Raw genomic sequence first — 22,593 nt, forward strand, 5'->3', positions numbered from 1 at the left:
TGTTGAAGTACTATTTACAAAATAGAAGTCTGCTTCACGTTTAATATATTGACTTCTTATAAGTAATATTATATTCTTTCCATAAAAATAAGGGAATTAATTTACAGGATTAATTTAGTAAAAGGATTAAAAAGTAAAAATACAGTTTTAGTGTGTATAATTACTTTTCAAATCAACATGTTTATTTGTGGCATTAATTATATTGTTGTGGAAATCAGAAGTGTACAAAAATAATTACTTCCATGAATCACTAAGAATTATAAGTAGAATCACTACCAGGGGAAGGGTATCCTGTCAAGATTGGGTTGGCTGGATATTGTCCACTTTAAGAGTAGAGGTACACTGTGGGCGGTCTACATGCACAGCCTTCTCTGCAAGACTGAAGTATGCCAAGTAATCAACAGTATGGGGGTCGGTGTCAAAATGGTAGTGGCCTCCTTCACCATGACTGCTGAAGGAATGGAAGTGCTGTAAAATCATCTCTAAACCCATATCGTGGGTTAGGATGGTCCCAACAAACACTAGTGGAGGGTTCATGTTGAAGAATTTGAGCCAGTTATTGAGTTGCTCGGGACTTGTTATCGGAACCTTGGAGAACTGTTCGGGTGGGATGTGTTGACAAACCTTGCTGCCTTCCACAAGGAACACGCCTCCCAGTCCCAACGCTTTACCTTTAAATTTTTCTGCCAAACACTTCCTCACAGCAGCCGGGAAATCTTCATCCCTTATTCGGTTCTTGCAGTGGATCTTGAGCACTTTCCCAGGTTTCCCATTTGAGACAAATAAATTAGCCATGAGCACAAATTTCGTCTCATTCTTTGGTAAGAACTGCACTATGTATCCTCTGTCGTTTTCATTTGTCACTTTCGCTATCCTGTTCAAACTTTGGACTTCACCATTTGAGATGCGAGCATTTGCCAACAGCTCACAGCATCTGTGGTTGTCAAGAAAGGGACCTGCACCTGTCCCAAGGGCCACCACTGGGTCTACTGCCAACAATTGGTTGAAGTCTTTCAAGTCGTAAATTTTGTCCGGGTTGTACAGTGGCATGAAGTTTGATACTCCTCCGACCTCCACAACTCTCGGTGAGCCACAGAGCCCTTGAGCCACAAGACAAAATGGCTCGGCTGTCAGATCTGGACACTCAACACTTTCAACACTCACACTGCCAAAATATGAAGCTAGACCATCTTGTAGAGCTTGTACCACATCCTCCACTGGAGGCACAAACAACGGCTTCTCTTCCACTTTAAGCTTGGCAAGGTTTTGTGCCATGTTCACTGCTGCAGCACTGACTATGAGTATATCAGCCGATCTAGAGATAAGCTGCGTATCACAAGTTCATCTCTCAAGATAACACTGGCTACAACTCTTGGAACGAGTGCCAATAAACAATGCTGTTCTTGGCTTGCTGTTTGTTGGCATCTGTTTTAGCAGAATCAATTAGATCTTTAGACATATATGTACTGTCACTATCCACTAATATCTTCACATTATTAAAATGATTAACCGTGAAATCTTACACTACAACTGAATTCACAATTTATCACAAATAAACAACACTTTTACAATATTTCATTTGTGTTTGTGATGATAAATCGAAAGATAATTTATTCCATCTGCCTGCTGTGTGATAAAATATTTTACCATGAATTATTGATTTTCATCATCTTCTTTTAAATTATGAATATGAATCCACAAACAAAATTCGTTATCATTCATATGACGTTTTAATCATATCAGATACTTTCTATAAAGTGAATTAAGTAAAAGAACAAAACCTTAGGTTTGCATATTTTTTCTATGAGCTGACATAGTTTTTGAAGAAATGTTGTAATTTTAAATATTAGTTGCGTTTTTAAAAACTCAGTTTAGAGCAGTAAATGTCAAAAAAATTTTCACAAAATGGCATGATGCAAGAGACCACTCCTATGATTTAAAATTGGAAATAAAAATTTTCGATGTAAATAACTTTGTTATTTTTAAAGTTTTGTTTTACACATACTCAAATTTTATATACAATTTATAGTGTTTTTAATTATGATTCCTTTTGCTTTCTTTTTCATACAGCTAGGATTAAAAGAAACATTGAGATGGTTCCAAAATCAGAGTTTGACTTTTGTTGAAAATCTCGAGTCTCCAGATGCAAAAGTGATTCTTTTGTAAGAAAATATGTTCTTACATATGGGTGCAGGTGCACATCCCTCCCAACACACACGCATGTGCACGCGCACACACACACACACACACACTGAGTTTTTATATATTTAGATTTTGAATATATTATTGTTTCCAAAATATATAAACAAGACAAGATTAGAGATAGAAGTTATAACTCTTTAATAAGTACATTAATATCTTAACTGTATCTTTCTAATAATTCTTATGGATTTTATGCAATAATAGTTTACCAAACAATAGAAATTAAAATTGTGCTTCAAAATTTTAAAATAAGTGTGTGTATTCACTGCACAACGATATTATCGGTACTCCTCTCTTCCATAAGATGTCCTACAATATAGGATACAGAAGATTGAAGATGTTTTGAAGAGGAGTAGAGGAAGCAGAGGTAACTGTATAGCTAGAGAGAAGACTGAATATTATAATAATTATTTTGAACCATGAAGTGGTCCAAGAAACTAAAGACTAGATGTAGAGATGAAAAATTGTATAGATTAAAATTGTTGAAGAATAATTTTAGAACTTTTAAAACTAATATAAAAAATATAATAAAAATATGTTCACTATATAAAACAATATACATAAATCAGTCCTGTTTAATCTTGGTACTTATCGGGTTAACTTATCTTGTGAGTCTTGTGTATCTATTTTGTGAGTTAACAGCAGACGGTGTGGTTAATACTTAAGGTCATAACAAATGTGTCCTTGATGACTGCAGATTACCAGCATTATGAGGGTGATTTTATATTGGTTACATTAAAAAACAAATGAAAAAATAATGTTTTTTTATTGAAACATTGCTTTAAACAGCAATATTCAGGATTGTGGTTTTTCAGTTTTTTTACTCCTTGCTAAATCATAAAATAACATGCAATGATCACAGGTGATACACAGCTTATATTTAAATTCCAGCTGACATCTTACCCTGGGCAAACATCAGTCAGAGCAATTTCTGCTGTAATCATAACATGTCAAAATTAATAGTTTAGTAAACAAATAATTCAAATATTAGAAAAGTAGTTATAGGATGTGTTGTTTGCAATAAAGAACAAAGAGACTACAAAAAATCTTTTATAGTAAGTACTTGCCTTTTTCTTAATACCTACTGGAAAGATTAATTATTAAATTTATAAATTGTTTCTTATTAATATTTATTTGATAAGCCAGTTACTTATTTACATTTGTGTAGAGAGATCCGCTAAACCCACAAAATCTTTTCAACATTTTTGAAGTGAAAACTTCTTTAGGCGCGTTGAGCGTTTTGGTAGAGGGTAAAATCCTCGGTTCGCGTCACCGACATGCTAATGATACTAACCTGCATGAAAAAGTCAGTCTCGCTGTGTTTTTTAACCGTAGACTTGGCCGCGGACTACTAACCTGCATGAAAAAGTCAGTCTCGCTGTGTTAAAACTGTCCCGGCGGAGTATGAAAACAGACTGCGAAAATCAGTGACCTTTACGGCTTCCTCTCGCGATTTAAAAGTGAAGCCAATGTCGTACAATTCTGTAAGATGCCTCAAATTAAAGCTCTTAATATTGGCAATCTATTGGTTACATTTTTAAATATTAAAAAAATTTCGAAATAATTTTGATTATTGTTTACATTTTACATAGCATTTACAATGACAAGAAAAAAGTAGTAAGCGAGGATTTTTTAAATTTTTTGGTCAGACAAAATTTGTCAGCGAGAAAGTTGTGTGAAAATAGATGAATATTTTTTTTGTAATTTATCATTTTTTTATTGGAAGTTTAGTTTAGCCTGTAGTAGCGTATGAAGTGATGAGTGAACGTTTCTGCCGGAACTGTAGTTGGCGCATTGGCTCATTGATACCGTATTAACTCAATAAATTAGTTTATTGTGCAATAAAAATACCTTTACGAAAGAACCAAGTTAATTTAACTAATTTATTAGTTTTAAAAATATTGTGGGTTTAATTGTTATTGCAATTATATACTTTATCCGTAGCAATAACTGTATTATTTACAACGGTGTTCAACTCACTGTTGTTCACTCGGTGTTTACTCACTTGTATTCTATGTTTAACTAACTATTAATATTGAGCAATTACAACAAGTATAATGATTGCATTGAACTTTTTTGCATTAAAATAATATTCTTTAATACCTACAGTACTTTTTTACAATGGAGCGGCGAGTTCCTCCACATCACTGGCGTCACTATCCTCTTCACTATCGCTGGTCTCAGAATCACCGATGTTTATTATAAAACTTTCACTAATACATCGACTATTTCTGACTGTATTATGTGCGCGTTGGACGCTTTTTGGATAAGTATAATTTTGTGAGTCACGTCAACAATACGTTATAGTAGCAGTACATCTGTATAATTTTTGCATATAGTTTTAATTACTCTCAACTTAATAGTTCCGTTTTCACTTCTATCGGCAGTCCCACGACTGCTACTGTTTTTTTTTTAAATTTTTGGTTCATTAAACTCAGATATTTCATTTTTAGTTTCATACTAGTGTTGTAAATAAAAACAAGAAATATTATCAACATTTTTATTTGCGAGCTACCCTCCGCCACCCCCCAAGTACAGGCAATACTTGAGTCCACTAAGCTATTACAGAATTTAAGAATTAGTTATAAACAGTAAATTACCAAAATTTTAGGGGGTTAGTGAAAAGTTTACACTGGGGAAAACATTGTTTGTTGTGCAAGTAATTTGTTAATGATATGAGTTCTGGTGCTTTCATTGAAGTCCGGGCCTAAGGACAGATTTAGAGGGTGAGTTTAAAATCTTCTTTATCAACAGACAATTTCAGCTGCATGGGTTGACGTCCCAGTCGCTCACTGACATTTAGTGTTGGTGTCAGTTAAAATCTTCTTTATCAACGGAGAATTTTTGCTGCATGGGTGGATGTCCCGGCTGCTCACTGACATTTAGTGTTGGTGTCAGTTAAAATCTTCTTTATCAACGGAGAATTTTTGCTGCATGGGTGGATGTCCCGGCTGCTCACTGACATTTAGTGTTGGTGTCAGTTAAAATCTTTATCAACAGACAATTTCAGCTGCTGTTGATGTCCCAGTCGCTCACTGACATTTAGTGTTGGTGTCAGTTAAAATCTTCTTTATCAACAGACAATTTCAGCTGCATGGGTTGATGTCCCAGTCGCTCACTGACATTTAGAGTGTTGGTGTCAGTTAAAATCTTCTTTATCAACAGACAATTTCAGCTGCATGGGTTGATGTCCCAGTCGCTCACTGACATTTAGAGTGTTGGTGTCAGTTAAAATCTTCTTTATCAACAGACAATTTCAGCTGCATGGGTTGATGTCCCGGCTGCTCACTGACATTTAGTGTTGGTGTCAGTTAAAATCTTCTTTATCAACGGAGAATTTTTGCTGCATGTGTGGATGTCCCGGCTGCTCACTGACATTTAGTGTTGGTGTCAGTTAAAATCTTTATCAACAGACAATTTCAGCTGCATGGGTTGATGTCCCAGTCGCTCACTGACATTTAGAGTGTTGGTGTCAGTTAAAATCTTCTTTATCAACAGACAATTTCAGCTGCGTGGGTTGATGTCCCAGTCGCTCACTGACATTTAGAGTGTTGGTGTCAGTTAAAATCTTCTTTATCAACAGACAATTGTTGCTGCATGGGTTGATGTCCCGGCTGCTCACTGACATTTAGTGTTGGTGTCAGTTAAAATCTTCTTTATCAACGGAGAATTTTTGCTGCATGGGTGGATGTCCCGGCTGCTCACTGACATTTAGTGTTGGTGTCAGTTAAAATCTTCTTTATCAACAGACAATTGTTGCTGCATGGGTTGATGTCCCGGCTGCTCACTGACATTTAGTGTTGGTGTCAGTTAAAATCTTCTTTATCAACAGACAATTTCAGCTGCATGGGTTGATGTCCCAGTCGCTCACTGACATTTAGTGTTGGTGTCAGTTAAAATCTTCTTTATCAACAGACAATTTCAGCTGCATGGGTTGATGTCCCAGTCGCTCACTGACATTTAGAGTGTTGGTGTCAGTTAAAATCTTCTTTATCAACAGACAATTTCAGCTGCATGGGTTGATGTCCCAGTCGCTCACTGACATTTAGAGTGTTGGTGTCAGTTAAAATCTTCTTTATCAACAGACAATTGTTGCTGCATGGGTTGATGTCCCGGCTGCTCACTGACATTTAGTGTTGGTGTCAGTTAAAATCTTCTTTATCAACGGAGAATTTTTTGCTGCATGGGTGGATGTCCCGGCTGCTCACTGACATTTAGTGTTGGTGTCAGTTAAAATCTTCTTTATCAACAGACAATTGTTGCTGCATGGGTTGATGTCCCGGCTGCTCACTGACATTTAGTGTTGGTGTCAGTTAAAATCTTCTTTATCAACAGACAATTTCAGCTGCATGGGTTGATGTCCCAGTCGCTCACTGACATTTAGAGTGTTGGTGTCAGTTAAAATCTTCTTTATCAACAGACAATTTCAGCTGCATGGGTTGATGTCCCAGTCGCTCACTGACATTTAGTGTTGGTGTCAGTTAAAATCTTCTTTATCAACAGACAATTGTTGCTGCATGGGTTGATGTCCCGGCTGCTCACTGACATTTAGTGTTGGTGTCAGTTAAAATCTTCTTTATCAACAGACAATTTCAGCTGCATGGGTTGATGTCCCAGTCGCTCACTGACATTTAGTGTTGGTGTCAGTTAAAATCTTCTTTATCAACAGACAATTGTTGCTGCATGGGTTGATGTCCCGGCTGCTCACTGACATTTAGTTTCACTGACAATTTCAGCTGCATGGGTTGATGTCCCGGCTGCTCACTGACATTTAGTGTTGGTGTCAGTTAAAATCTTCTTTATCAACAGACAATTTCAGCTGCATGGGTTGATGTCCCAGTCGCTCACTGACATTTAGTGTTGGTGTCAGTTAAAATCTTCTTTATCAACAGAGAATTTTTTCTGCATGGGTTGATGTCCTGGCCGCTCACTGACATTTAAAGTGTTCGTTTCAGCTTAGCCGATTTTAGAATATTCAAAATATTGAACAAATATCTCAGACCCGGATGGAACATTTATAGGTGTAGTATATTTCTTGCGGACTGTAGGTTTTTCCTCCAGTGAATGTTTTACTAATACTTCAGATTTTATGTATAGGTCACACTAACTTGGAATTTAGAATGATGTTTTGCTGAATGTGTAATAACCATAGTTACTAATTTCAACAATTACACAATAAACATATTAAATATGAATATTTTACAATGATCTCTGTGGCTGAATTTGGAAGCACATGATTCCGGTGATTTGGTGGACAAAGGCTTTGAAGAAGACAATGTTTTATTTTGATTTGTAGAATAAGTTTCTTAAATATTTCAACTGACTAAGATAAATGCCATATATAAGGCTGTAAACTCTCATAATTAATTATCGATTTTGAAATCGAAGTGATTTGTGGGGAGATCAGTGTGAAGTAAATTGCATTTAACATTACTTTAGTTATGATGCAAGTCTAACTCCAAAACTCTGTCATTATTTAACTCTATCGCAATATACATAAAGGGTGGCCACGCTTCCGGAATTCCGGTAAAGTCATGGAAATAAAGTAGGTCATGGAAAGTCATTGAAATTCAAAAGTTGGTCCTGAAAAATTTTGTGGTAGCTGTTTTAGGCTGGTTTTCCTGCTAGCAGGAGTTGCATCCAAAGTGTTTGAGTCAATGTTTACGGATAGTCAGATCGCAGGAAAAATTTCACTTGAGCATACTAAAATTGGTTATTTGGTGAACTTTAGTATTGTTGAGTATTTTCGAGACCTACTGGACAAGGAAGCCCAGGAATCATCTGCCTTTGTTTCTATATTGGACGAAAGCATGAATAAAGTTAGCCAGAACAGTAAATGGGTATTGCACTAAGGTATTGGGATCCTGTAAGTGATAAAGTGACCACAAGATATTTCACCTCTGCTTCTTTGACTAAAAGCACTGGGAGCAATTTGATTTTAAAATTCAGAAGTCAATCAAAGCACATAAATGTAGAAAAAACATTTCTCATTGTCTATTGATAGACTTAATGTAAATTTAAAGTTTGTGAAAGATCTGGAGTAGGAACTTCAGACTGAGAATAATGATGATGATCCTATATTTTTTATTTATTACCTGTGGTTTGCACATCCTCAACAATGTGTTCAAATCAGGGGCTAAGTGGGATCTAGTTAAATTTCTTAGGGCTCTCTACAATTTTTTTGAAGATGTTCCTGCCAGAAGGGAATGTTGTGTACAAGTAACAAATTCAGACATCATGCTCCCCAAATTTTGTGCCGTGAGGTGGTTGCTTAGTGGAGAGTGTGCAGCTATCAAAATGGTGCCTCTCTTGAATGAATACAAGACCCATTTGGAGAAGGACCCTGGTGTTCCCAAACCACCTGATATAAGGTTCATTGCTATAAGGTTATCGCCAGTACACTAGGTGATAAGTTATTGACTGCTAAACTAGCATTTTTCAGTTACATCTCTAATATTTTCAAGCCATTTTTGACAAAGTACCAAGCCGATGAACCATTGGTACCATTTTTGTACACCGACTTGTCAGTTCTGTTGCACGACTTATTAAGTATAGTTTTTATTAAAAAAACTGCCCTCTCTGAGGTTTCTCCTCCAATCAAAGTAGAATTAAAAAAATAAAAACACCTTGATTGAACCAAAAAATTTTGAATTTAGTTTTGGTGTGGAAGGTGAAGTAAAAAAAGTGAAATGTGATAAGCAAGAGCTACTTAAGTTTAAGTCAGAGTGTGTTGTTTTTCTGAAAGCAATGTGCACAAAACTTCAGCTTAAATCTCCGCTGAAAAGTGACCTGTGCCTAGCTGTAACACTTTATGAGCCATCCCTTATGGATCACAAAACCGACACTGCTCTGAAGAGACTGAAAAGTGCTCTTGAAATATCACACAGGAGCAATTGGATCAAGGTAAATACATGTGACCGAATCCTGAAAGAGGTGAAGTCGATGGTTAGTAGGGAACATTCAAAAACTCTTCTCAAAGCTTACGAGCATGCAGACAATTTCTGGAGGAAAAATCTCTTGAAAAACAATGCCTCCGATAAATTTAAAGCGTCAATCAAGAAGATTTTAAGTTATGGAAATGCTTTTGTGGACCGAGGTTTCTCAATTAATAAAGAAATCTTAGATGACAACCTTCTAGAGAGGTCGTTTATTTCCCAATACCATGTCTATGAGGAGATCAAGAGAGCTGGTGGAGCAAATAATATCGACATTGATAAGAAGATAATCATGGAATGTCATCAGACCCAGAGCCGGAATACCTCGCAGACCAAAGGAAGGCAAATGTGGCAGCTGCTGGTAAGGAGGAAACCAGGAAGAGAATTCAGGCTACTATCAACAACCTTACGCAAAAAAGGGCTAAGATAGTAGTGCAAAAACAACAAGAGGCTGAAGCCCTCCGGCTAGAAATTGAAAATCTAAAAAAGCAATTAATGTTGTAGCTAATCAAGCAAGTTATGCAGAAAATGGCTGTCTTAATTTCTTATATTTTTATTTAACCGTAGACTTGGCCGCGGACTACTAACCTGCATGAAAAAGTCAGTCTCGCTGTGTTAAAACTGTCCCGGCGGAGTATGAAAACAGACTGCGAAAATCAGTGACCTTTACGGCTTCCTCTCGCGATTTAAAAGTGAAGCCAATGTCGTACAATTCTGTAAGATGCGTCAAATTAAAGCTCTTAATATTGGCAATCTATTGGTTACATTTTTAAATATTAAAAAAATTTCGAAATAATTTTGATTATTGTTTACATTTTACATAGCGTTTACAATGACAAGAAAAAAGTAGTAAGCGAGGATTTTTTTTATTTTTTGGTCAGACAAAATTTGTCAGCGAGAAAGTTGTGTGAAAATAGATGAATATTTTTTTTGTAATTTATCATTTTTTTATTGGAAGTTTAGTTTAGCCTGTAGTAGCGTATGAAGTGATGAGTGAACGTTTCTGCCGGAACTGTAGTTGGCGCATTGGCTCACTGATACCGTATTAACTCAATAAATTAGTTTATTGTGCAATAAAAATACCTTTACGAAAGAACCAAGTTAATTTAACTAATTTATTAGTCTTAAAAATATTGTGGGTTTAATTGTTATTGCAATTATATACTTTATCCATAGCAATAACTGTATTATTTACAACGGTGTTAACTCACTTGTATTCTATGTTTAACTAACTATTAATATTGAGCAATTACAACAAGTATAATGATTGCATTGAACTTTTTTGCATTAAAATAATATTCTTTAATACCTACAGTACTTTTTTACAATGGAGCGGCGAGTTCCTCCACATCACTGGCGTCACTATCCTCTTCACTATCGCTGGTCTCAGAATCACCGATGTTTATTATAAAACTTTCACTAATACATCGACTATTTCTGACTGTATTATGTGCGCGTTGGACGCTTTTTGGATAAGTATAATTTTGTGAGTCACGTCAACAATACATTATAGTAGCAGTACATCTGTAATTGTAAATGTGACGCGTTGTACATTAAGTATTAGAGTGTAGAATACATAAGTAAAGTTAAATTGACCACGTGGGAAGTTCAACTTAAAAACATAAAAAATTTCATATAATTTTTGCATATAGTTTTAATTACTCTCAACTTAATAGTTCCGTTTTCACTTCTATCGGCAGTCCCACGACTGCTACTTTTTTTTGTTAATTTATCTGCACTTATGTTTTCAGTTTTAATTCTAATTACTTATGGTTGTTGATGATAGACAGGAGAATACTTTCTAGAATGACTTTTAAAATTATTTATTAAACAACAGTTCATTAAACATTCTAAATTAAAATTGGCATTCAATAAAATAATCTTTATCTAATATTCAAAATATTTACATTTAATCAATTACATACAGGACCACTTGTCTTATAAAGGTTTCCTTAAAGAACAGATTTTTTTTGTTTTAAAGAAAATAAATTAAATCAAAATTAACTTATTAACTCAAGTTAAAATTGAACTAAAAACTAAACTTTCTCAGAAAAATTCAAATAAAATTCAAATTTCTAATTTAATTCAAAATAAAATGTACTTATTCTCTATTATAAGTGAAGCTATTAAAACTGAATCAAATCTTTGCTGAAAAATTCTTTATACCACATGTATCACTTCCTGTCACATATCTATTGGCACAGATTCAAAATAAAAACTGTATTTAAACTAAATTCTCCAAAAGTATTTTACTATAAACTTGAACTCTTGTTGTATTAAATTTATTCTGATTGTTGAATATTAGATTTCTATTGCAAGTAACCTATAACTAGTAAAGTTGAAAACTTACTAGAACAAATTTTGCTACGACTTGTTAATAATTTAGTACGCTCCGATTCCTTCTTAATTCATTAATAATTCACATAATGTACTATTTATTAACATCTGAAGTATGTTATTGATTCAGTATCAATTTTAATTTCAGTAATAATATTAATCAGGCATACTTATTTGTAGATTGGAATAAACAATTTTGCTGAATATTTTATAACACTATTATTAATTCATAACTCATTTATTAGACCATAACATTTTTACAGTGGTGGTGATAGGTGGTAGTTTTACATGTTGTGAAAACTGGCTGAATCTAACAAAAAATTAATTTACTGGGTAATAAGTCTTATCTAAGGTAAGGTTTTCAATCTTCTTTAAAACTCTTCATTTGATCAATTTTTGAAACGCTGTGGTAAAGAATTGAAAAGTTTAATTCCTACATAGAATGGTGTTTGTACGAATAATTTTGTCATATGAATTGGAATTGTTTAAAGTCTGTGTGTGTTGTTGGTACTGGAGCAAATGAACCTTTGGCCACTTTTATAAACTATGTTAGTATTTGAAGTTTTTGTGGAATTTTATGATTGTTACATAAACCCATAGACGATTCTATGTAATAAATAGTTATTTCAAGGTTTGGAATTTACACTCAGAATTCTTTAGAATTCCACATAATCTAACAACTTTCATGAATTAAAAAAAATTAAAACTACACAACTCGTGTATGGTTTAACCCTCAATCTAGTGAAATGTATCTTGCAACAAGCAGCAAAATCAATGCTTACATATTTGTGCAGCTGGGTAGATAGTTGATAGCATTTGCTTAGTAGTAAAGCAATGATTGGCCAGATTAAGATTTTATGTTGAATTAATCAGTTTCCCCCTTCCTACTTACATAATTTTCTATAGGCTTTATTATTGTTCTCCTATTAAAATACTTGTGGTAGGGTATATTGTTTATATATTATATCACTTTTTATCTAAGTTTTTGATATTGATTGTAGATACTTTATTTTGTTCTTATATTATTGTGAACTAGGAAATATTGCAGGTGTATAATAGCAACAAGAAATATGCAAGATAAATAAATTAATAAACATGAAATTAATATTCACCATAAATATTATGAATTTTTTTAGTAAGTTACTAACATTTGTGAAGAAGTACAATCTAAAGTTTTCCACAAATAAGCATAAAAAGGGAACATTTTGAGTGACCAATCATCAATTTTCACCAATCCGGGAAAAAGTTACAGTCAGTTAGTAATGACTTGTTATGTTAGTCAAGTTATTGATACCGGTATTCCATTGTATTGATTCAGTACATGTGTTTTGTTTAATGATAAATTTGGGTGAGCCTTAATGGTTTTCTGCCAATTGTCTTAAACTTCTTGATCCACAGCACTTTCCATATCTGTTACATGCACAAGGTAGATTAGATTAGAAAGAAAATAAAACCTGTAATTGATCTAAAAAGTAAGGATGAATATACATTATGATGTAATCTTTTGTTTATAAATTAATTACCATTGCTATAAATAAATATTATTCACCATTCATGTAATTTAATATTTTATAGTAATTTAATTGTTCCAAAACTAGTATGATATAGATTTCTCATAGTATAGATGTAATAGTACATGATAAAAAATATATATGTCTTCAAAAACTGTTTACTGTTGCAGATTTATTTAATTGCATTCAGATCTTCAAGTTGCCAAGAAGATGCCGTCCCAAAGAAGTGAAATGGAGAGACTAATGGAAAAATATAAAAGTGACATAGCGTTCTTAGAAGAGCAAGAAAAAGATATCCAGAGAAGAATAGAAATTATGGAAAATCTCATACCAACTGTATTGATATGGTACATGTGGAAAGTTTCTCAAGCTGAAAAACCGACACCTCTCGACGTGCAGAGTGAAGAAGATGCTCAAAGAAAGTTGTCACACCTTGAGACCATTTTGGCTGAGCTTCAAGAAGCAGATCAAGCTTTAAAGGAAGAGGAAAATGTTATGCGTAAAAGAATAGAAGAATTAGAAGAGTCACTTAAAGATACAAAAAGTATAGATTTTACGCTAAGTGAACCATCAACATCGAGATTGAAAGCTGAAAGAGAAAAAGTAATGGGCGAGGAAAAAGTAATGGCTGAAGAAAGTAGACAAGTCATGTTCAAAGATTTACTGAAAGATGAAAACACTGACTGGAAGCAGACTTGTGAAGATTTGTGTACTGAGATGAGTGGACTTCGTGAAAATCTACAAGAGACTATTGAGAAACTTAAGGAAAGTGAAAACTACATAAAACAACTAGAGGAAGATACCAAGTTAAAAGATGGAGTAATAGAGCAAAAGATCAAAGATTTGGAAAAAGAAACTAAAGCTGCCATTGCCGAAGTTATTGAGAAAGAGGAAGAAAGGGTTTTAGAAGAAGAACTACAGGATGAAAAAGTACTTTTGGTAGTGGCAGAAGCAATGGAAGATGTGAAGGCCATGAAAAAATCACTCCGAGTACAGGGTGAGATTGAAGAAGAAGAAGAAGAATCTGTAGAAAAAACAAAGCCAGTAAGTGAAATAATTATTCAAATGAAACAATTATTTTTAAATCTAAGTTTTAGGTGACATTATCTAGATACTAGATGCAGTAGACTGGGTTGTCGCTTCTCAGGAGCAGCATCCCTTAATGTATGGCACTTTAAAATTGACGCTCTTGTTTTTGACATTATAAGGTAGACTGCTACATTTCAGTCTGTGGAAGCAAGTTAGGCTGTATAATTCTTGTATGTTTTCAATTGTTATACTGTTCTTATAGGATTGTGTGCGCCTCAATATCAGGATCTGAGTGGAAATTCATTACATAGTCAAACAGTAAAAAATATTCATAATCGTACCGATGAGATTTGCATTTTTTTTCTATTTAAATATTCTAGTACACTTCTTAGATATATTAAATCACATGATTTATTAAGATTACCTTTACTAACCAACCAGAACACAGAATAACTATTGTATTGCATATGTTGCTTAAACTATAAAATAACGCAGGATTATGATTTTTTAAATGAATTACTCACAAGATGAAAAAAAACTTTTTAAATTTATATTTATTATTGAAACACATAAGAGTAAAACTGTGTAGACACAATTAAAATTTGAAAACTGATTTCAAGTTTCTGTTTAAACAAGTCTTGAATACGCTGGATTCTAATCTATTACCCACTGCATCTAGTTCTGTTCACTAATCCTCTTGATAAATTTAACAGCACGTATTTCTATATAAATAATACAATGGTGTAGTTGTGTTCTAACAAAAATTTCAGTCTTATTCTTTTATTTTTCTCATAGTAAATTCTTTAATTTTAAACTCATCAAAAATGGATGCATAATTATGTAATGTATAAACTTAAAAACATATTTTTTCGTTATAAAATACTTTGTCTAGTTAATGCACTATATTCTATATCAATATATTTTGCTTAGATACAAATTGGTGGACCTCCATCACCTCATAGAATTCAACAAGTTGAAGAAATGGGCTTAAAGAAGGAAGAATCACCTACACCTTTACAAGAAACCATAGATGGAAAAATTATTCCACTAGTTTTAACGCCAGAGGATGTTATTATGCCAGGTTCTGCAGAAATATTACCTAAACCACCAATTCATCCTCCACAAATATTTGAAGAACTTGAAGTCGAAGCAGCAGCTATTAGTACTGAGTTGCCTCCAAAACAGCCACAAGAAGCAGAGCCCGATGCTGAAATCCAACCTGCTGAAACTATACTTCAAGCAAAAGTTGAAGCTGCATCTACAGAAGGTGAAGTTTCTGAAACTTTACCGAGTGAACCCTTGCTTGATTTGTCAGCACCTCAACCTGAAGAGGTACAGCCTGTAATAGAAACCTTGCCTATTGAACCAGCTATCCAAATGGAAGCTGAACCTATACAAACTGAAATTGAAGCCCCTGTAACAAAACCTGAAGAATTGCCTGATGTGTTGGCACCTCAACCTGAAGAAGCACATCCTGCTACAGAGACATTGTCTATCGAACCTCCTGATATCCAAATGGAAGCTGAACCTATACAAACTGAAATTGAAGGCACTGTAACAAAAACTGAAATCTTGCCTGAAGTGTCAGTACCACCATCTGAAACATCAATTCAAAAGGAAGCTGAACCTCCATTAGATGAAATGAAAGATTATGAAACAAATATTCAAACTGCTCCTGAACAAACAGTACCTGAACCAGAAGTTACTCCTGAAATAGTTGTCGCTACTGATTCTGAATCAATACCGGAGGCCAAAGTTACATCATCTGATGTTGAAGATTCAGTTATAAAAACTGAAACTCCTCTTTCTGATGAGCCAACATTAAAGTCAGAAATAACTGCTGAAATTGCAGATGTAACAGAACCAGAATCTCCAGCTGCTGAGCTTGAATCATCTTCTGAAGTTCCTCATACAGATACTTCTACAAAGCCTCCACCTACAGGTACTGAAGTTGATGCAAACGTTTCTGAGGCACCACATGCTGATATTTTAGAATCTGAAATTTTACAATCAACTGAACAACCAGTCCAAATTTCACATGAAGAAAGTTCACCTGTTAAAGGCGTAACATCTTTCCCAGCAAGAGAAGCTGGGGAAACAGTGGAAGCTCTTGCAATTACATCAGAACCATTTGATGTTCAGACTACAGGTACGTGTAATAAACCATTATCATTACTAGGATTTGTACATTAATATCTACTAGGAACAAATCTGACAGTTTAATCTTAGTAAAACTGTCTATTTTCTTCAGAGAATAAAAGTAAATGTGTATCTCTGTATATAAAAGGAAATGTCCTACTTGATTTGTCAATGTCCAGCAAAAACTATGAAAGACATGCAATTTGGTTCATAGTTTTATCTTATGCCCCAGAGGCGCACTAAGGATCACTAAGCAAACAAAAATTTTTTAAAAAAATATGATCAGCTGTTTGAAGTGAACTGATCCCAGCACTCAATACATGAATAACTCGAGGTATCGATGATTCTTGATACAACCACTTGATTCAAATACCTATATTATCAAAATATTTGATTACAAAATAATGAATAAAACCAACAGAAGTGCTAAAAATGTGTTTTAAAAGTGTCAATATTTTATATACCTGCTTTCATCTTTATAAATAAATATTAAATACTGTTTATTAGTAAACCAGCAGGCCAGCTGGATTGATTTGCTATTTTTTTGTTTTAAAATGTTCATAATAATCCAAATTAGGTTTTTGTGGAATTAAAGTTGAAAATATATATATATATATAGCATTTCGAGAGTATTAGTTCTGAAAATATGAATGACATTAATAATTATTTACCCTTTACTATAGTTCGCACCAGTGAAAAATTAAAACCAACAGTCTACTCTTTATATTATTTCAATATTGCTGAAAAATTAAATTAGGCTCAATGATCAAAATTGTTAATGTGTGCACTTAACATACTCGATATTGGGTTCCCTTGATACTGTGGTACAGAATATATACAGGAGCTGAAGGAAAAAACGTGGCACGAGCAATAGCATAACTCAATGAGCCATTTTTCCATGACACATGAAATCACAAAGCAATACACCAGACACAAAATGCATTTTTTGTGGATGAGGAATCATTGAGGGAGAATCAAGTGTGTATTGCACTGATGAGGGATCCAACACTGATGTGGTTTATAAAAATTGATGTTTTTACTTTACTGAATCAAAAAATAGGATATAACAGTGAACAAAGATCGTAGAGCAAGAACTTGCACTGTACTATATCAGGTTTATAGATAATTATACTTTACAAAAATCAAAAGCGAGGATACTCACAATTACAGTGAGCCGTGTGGTCTTCAAAATAGGCAAGGATTTGACTGAATCGTACATAAATACTACATATGCTGTTGTTTAAATTTGTATGCTCCTGTTATGTAAAAGCTACTATGTACGATTGTTTTGACAGTTTGCGTAAACGCTAAAATAATATGTTCCTCAAATATGCCTATCGCTAAAAATATATATTTCTTAAAATAGGATACATTTGTTTTTTTACATTACCTCAGTTATCTATAATCATTTAAAATTAATCTGTGATCTTTAGAATGAATATGCTTCTAATTTTTTCAAGATTTTATAAAAAAAATTTAGCCTGTTACAGCCGAGCCAATGCCAAGTACATCTACTGGTCCTGTATTTCAACAGGTAAGTGCATATGTATACTAGCTTTAAAAATGTTCTTTTTATACAGTACGTACTTCAATTGGGTTTAAATTAGAATTTTAATTTCTGAATATTGCTAGAGCGCTAGTCAAACTAAGTCGTACTCTAAAGTCCTACTTAGGAAAGTCATACTCCAAAGTCCTACTTAGGAGGCTGTCAAAATTTCTCTTTTGTATTTCTGTGTATCCACATGATAACTTAGAAACAAATTGAGCTATAGAGTGGAAGATTTACATGAAGCGTTATTTCTATATATGTAACATCGAGTTAAAAAATTATGTAGGTCCCTCCATACGATTTGGCTGAGTAATAGCAAAGCCTTACTGTCCCCACAGGATATCTACTAACAGTCATGCTTAAGACTCGAGATTTCACACGTTTTGTAATAATTCATTGGATTGGCAAAATTCATCTGTTCTTTTTGTCTTCTGCTGATATCTCTAGAGCTAATTAAATCATATAAAATATGTTTTCTATGATTCTTAATTTATAATTACACAATATAGAGTACAATCATGGTACATATTCTTTTGTGGGATTTGATTGAGAGATAGCGAAGACTAATTGCCTAAATACTCCAGTAGGGTTCACTTCTGGCTGGTGTATACTTTCCAGTTGAACCCACACTGGGTACAGCAAATCCGATGTGTCACTTAAATCTGGGCAACCTTATGGATGTCCAGGAGAGGTACATCACTAACCACAAATGTCAAGATATTGGGATCCTGGATAGATTGATAGGTCTAGTTATTCTAGTTATCAGAGGATGACTGTTCGAGATGGGGCTTGCTAAGTATTTGAGGAAGCCTGGACATAAGAGAGTGCTATCCCTGTGGGTTTTGACAGGAGAGGCTGATAGACACAGACATAGAAATTTTCTTTATTTGCAGTTTCGTCAAGAAATACAATGGCGTCAAACATTTTTAAAATGAAAAGAAGAAAAGAATGGACAGTTTTCAGTTCTTCCATTGCAGGAACTCTTCCAGCGTATAAAAAGGTTTGTCGATCAGCCATGCTGTCAGAGCAGTCTTCAGTCTTGTTCCCATTAGGGTCCTGAGCTCATTTGGCAGGAGGTTGTGGAGTTTTCTTCCCATATACGCTGGTGTCTTCTCGTACAGTGTGAGGTGATGGCGAGGCATTATGTAGTGTGTGGCATATCTGGTGTTGTAGCTGTGGGAGCCTTGTGGGAGGGTTCCTGCATCAACATACAATACTACTTCTTTTATATAAAGGAAGATGACAGTCATTATTTTTAATGTCGCAAAAACTTCTTTGCATGAGTCTGAATTTATACCGGCCAGTATTCTCACTGCTCTTTTCTGCAATACTAAGATACGTTTTGTGTTTGTTGCTGTTGATGCTCCCCAAACAGCCAGCCCATATTGCAGGTGTGACTGAAAGAGCGCATAATAGGCGATCATAGCAGTCTCTAGACTACCTGATTGTCACACCTAACTGTTTGTCAAAATATTATTTGAAGACACATGAGAATTGGTTGTTAATGAGGAATTTAATTATAGGGACCAAGTGCTATAAGAGGACTGCCAGGTACAGATCAACTGGCTACCCAGGCTCTTCAAGGAAAATGCAGAGTCAAAGACCACTTGATCAAATCCATGGCTGACGAGTTGAGAGACTTAGCCAAGAGCAATGTCTGGTCTGGTAGTGACATGTTGGCGAGTACCAGCAAAGACCCAGTCAAAACTTACGATTTTGATAGGACTACTCTCCTCCAGTATCTAAAAGGGAAAGAACCCAAAGACATGGGCTCCTCACTTAAGGTAACTTTTCATTATAAAATATTTTATTGCAATTTAAAATAAATTGTTTTGGTTGTTGGTAAAAATTTATTGGTGTATACTTGATTATTCAATTAAAACTGGAAGTTTTATTTTAAGCAAAATATTTTATATAGGGTGTCCCGTGACTCCCTGGACAAAGGTATAACACGTTATTGATTTGGTCAAGACAAACATATTTCACCATATGAACATGGGTCTCCGATGCTTAGTTTCCCATCTGTCTGTCTGTATGTGTTAAAAAAATTATTATGTTAAAAAGTAATAAATTAAATTATACCAAATTTGGCTCAAATGTTTATAATAACAAGGCCATTTACTGAAAAAAATATAAGGACATTATCTTTAGTGTTTTCAAAATGGTGGCCATTAAAACTTTTAAACATTGAATATCTTAAAAAGTATAATTTTTTGTCAAGCATTGAAAGAATAACAGTTTTTAAAGGATTTTATCACAAATCATCATCATCATCATCATCATCATCGTCAGAACGTTTCCGTTCTCACGGGTCGTCGTACACAGCCTCCTCCACTTTAGTCTATCGTTCCAGGTCTCCTCTTCATCCACCTGTATTTTCTGTAGTCCCCTTCTCTCTATGTCTTTCCACACTTGGTCCTCCCATCTTCCTCTCGGTCTTCCTCTTGGTCTTCTTCCTCCTTCCTCCTTCTCCAGTGCTATTCTAGGCATTCTATTATCTCCCATCCTCTTCACATGCCCCATCCACTGTATTCTTCTTCCTTCCATTGTCTCTTGCAGTGAAACTACCTTCAATCTTTCTCTAGTTATTTCGTTCCTTATTCTATCTCTTCTTGTAGTCTTCTCTATCCCTCTTAAAAATCTCATTTCTGCAGCTTGCAATCTGCTTAAATCATTTTTAGTCCACGTCCACGTCTCTGCTCCATATAATAAAATTGGTTGGAAAATAAGATTTATACATCAATACTTTTGATTCTTTCCCAATGTTCCAACTCCACACAATCTTCTTTACCATATTGAAAAACTTTCCACTCTTCCATATTCTGTTTCCTATCTCTTCTCTTATTGTGCCCCTATCTGTTATGATACTTCCTAAATAACAGAATTCCTTCACCTTTTCAAGTCTTTTTCCTTCAACTAACACGTCTTTGTTATTTCCATCCCTTCTCTCTACTTTCATTACTTTACATTTTTTGTATGTTCATCTCTAAACCATATTTCTTCGCCACTTTTGCCCATTTGTTTAACTCTCGTTCTAACTCTTCTTCCCTATTTTCCCATATCATTATGTCATCCGCATATGCTATTGTCTTAAGTTCTTCTGCTCCTCTGTTTCCTTGTACTTCTAGAATAATTTCATCCATTATAATATTGAAAAGGAAAGGTGACAATATGCTTCCCTGCCTTACTCCTCTCTCTGTTTTAAAAGTATCTGTATATTTTTCTTCAATTCTTACCCTGTTTTTACATATGCCGTACAGGTTCTTTATTCTTTCTACTATTCCCTCACGCAATCCTCTCTTTCTCATACTCTCCCATATCCTTTCTCTCAGTACCTTATCATATGCCTTCTGTAGGTCTATAAACGCTACCATTGTATCTTTTCCGTATTCCCACCTCTTTTCTAACACTTGTCTCATCACAAAAATAGCATCCACCGTTGACCTACCTTTCCTAAAACCACATTGCTCCTCTCTTCCTGTTTCTTCCAGTACTGGTCTAATTTTCTGCAACAGTATTTTTTCATAAATTTTTTGTGTATGGCACAACAAAGTTATTCCCCTGTAATTCTCGGCATTTTTGCTTATTGCCTTTCTTAAAAATCGGCACTATTATTCCCATTTTCCAGTCTTCTGGTATCTTCTTTTCCTTCCAAATCACTCTCATCACTCTGTACACAACCACTGAATTCCCAATGGGCCCGCCGCCTTTATCATCTCAGCCGTCAGCTCGTCTATTCCCGCAGATTTCCCCTCTTTCATCTCTTTAAAACCGCTTTTTTCCAATTCGCACATACTAAAATCCTCTTCATCTTCTGTCTCCTCTGTCATATCTCTTCTTTCCTCTTCATTTTCTGTTCCTTCCAGTAGTTCCTTAAAATACTCTTTCCACGTCTTCAAAACCTCTTTCTCCTCCCATTTGATTTCCCCTGAAACATCCACCACCTTAGTCAACATTTCTTTAGGTTTCGTCTTGTTCCTTATCACCCCATAAAAAAATCTTCTTATTTCCTTTGAAGTTTGATTTCAGTTTTTCTTCAAAATCCTTCCATGTCCTCTCCTTTGCCTCCTTCATCATCTTTGCTGATGCCCTTGCAAGTCTCTTCCATTTATCCCTCTTTTCATTTGACCTATCCTTAAACCATTCTCGCCAAGCTCTATTTTTGTTTTTAACTGCTTCAGCAATTCTTTCATTCCACCAAGGGGTCTCTTTATCCCTTCTTTTACCTGAAGTTCGTCCACATGTTTCTTCTGCAGCTTTGACTATAGCATTCTTGAAATTTGTCCATTCCTCCTCTCCTGTTTTGACCTCCCCCTTGGGTATCGTTCCTCTAATGTTATTTACAAACTCCTCTCTAACTTTCGTATCTTTTAACTTCCATGTCTTGATTCTTGTTAGTCTTTTGCATGTATCCTTTCCAAACCTCATTCTTTGAAAATCAGCTACCACCAGCCTGTGATCTCCTCCCATACTTTCACTGGGTATAACTTTTACATCTGCCATGTATGGCTGCAGGCATTTCCTCACTAATATATAATCTATTAAACTTGGCTGTTCACCATTCCAATTGTATCTTGTGTATTTGTGGCTATCCCTTTTCTTGTTCCAGGTGTTCCCTATCACTATATCATTCCTTAAACAAAAATCCAGTAAATTTTCTCCTTCTAAATTCCTTGTTCCTACTCCATAACATCCCATTACCTCTTCATATCCTTGTCTAAACTTACCCACTTGTGCGTTAAAATCCCCAATTATTATTGTTCTCTCTTCTTTTACTTGTCTTTCCAGATCCTCTTCAAACTCTCTCTTCTCATCGTCCGTGCATCCTGTTTGTGGTGCGTATACCTGTATTATGTCCATTATCTCCCCCTCCATTCTGACCGTAACCTTA

At 34.7% G+C, this 22,593-nt stretch overlaps 2 protein-coding genes across 2 annotated transcripts in view; one reads left to right on the forward strand and one right to left on the reverse strand.

The window, feature by feature from the left end:
* Positions 1 to 294: 294 nt before the first annotated feature.
* LOC124354940 (ester hydrolase C11orf54 homolog) lies at positions 295 to 1,275 on the reverse strand. The gene has a single exon (XM_046805759.1). It carries the CDS (start codon positions 1,273 to 1,275, stop codon positions 295 to 297), a length of 981 nt encoding a protein of 326 aa, XP_046661715.1.
* A 1,630-nt stretch (positions 1,276 to 2,905) lies between these two features.
* LOC124354946 (FK506-binding protein 5-like) overlaps positions 2,906 to 22,593 on the forward strand; it is a 23,478-nt gene continuing 3,790 nt past the window's right edge. Inside the window, exons 1-5 of the mRNA XM_046805774.1 lie at positions 2,906 to 3,257; positions 13,156 to 14,029; positions 14,945 to 16,163; positions 17,644 to 17,687; positions 19,226 to 19,486. Coding sequence (XP_046661730.1) covers positions 13,196 to 14,029; positions 14,945 to 16,163; positions 17,644 to 17,687; positions 19,226 to 19,486 — 2,358 coding nt within the window. The 5' untranslated portion in view covers positions 2,906 to 3,257; positions 13,156 to 13,195. The remainder of the gene's footprint in view (positions 3,258 to 13,155; positions 14,030 to 14,944; positions 16,164 to 17,643; positions 17,688 to 19,225; positions 19,487 to 22,593) is intronic.

This window comes from Homalodisca vitripennis, chromosome 1 (assembly GCF_021130785.1).
Source record: "Homalodisca vitripennis isolate AUS2020 chromosome 1, UT_GWSS_2.1, whole genome shotgun sequence".
Taxonomy (NCBI): domain Eukaryota; kingdom Metazoa; phylum Arthropoda; class Insecta; order Hemiptera; family Cicadellidae; genus Homalodisca; species Homalodisca vitripennis.

Coding starts and splice junctions, on each gene's coding strand:
- LOC124354940 (XM_046805759.1), bottom strand. CDS start 1,275: ATGGCACAAAACCTTGCCAAGCTTAAAGTGGAAGAGAAGCCGTTGTTT.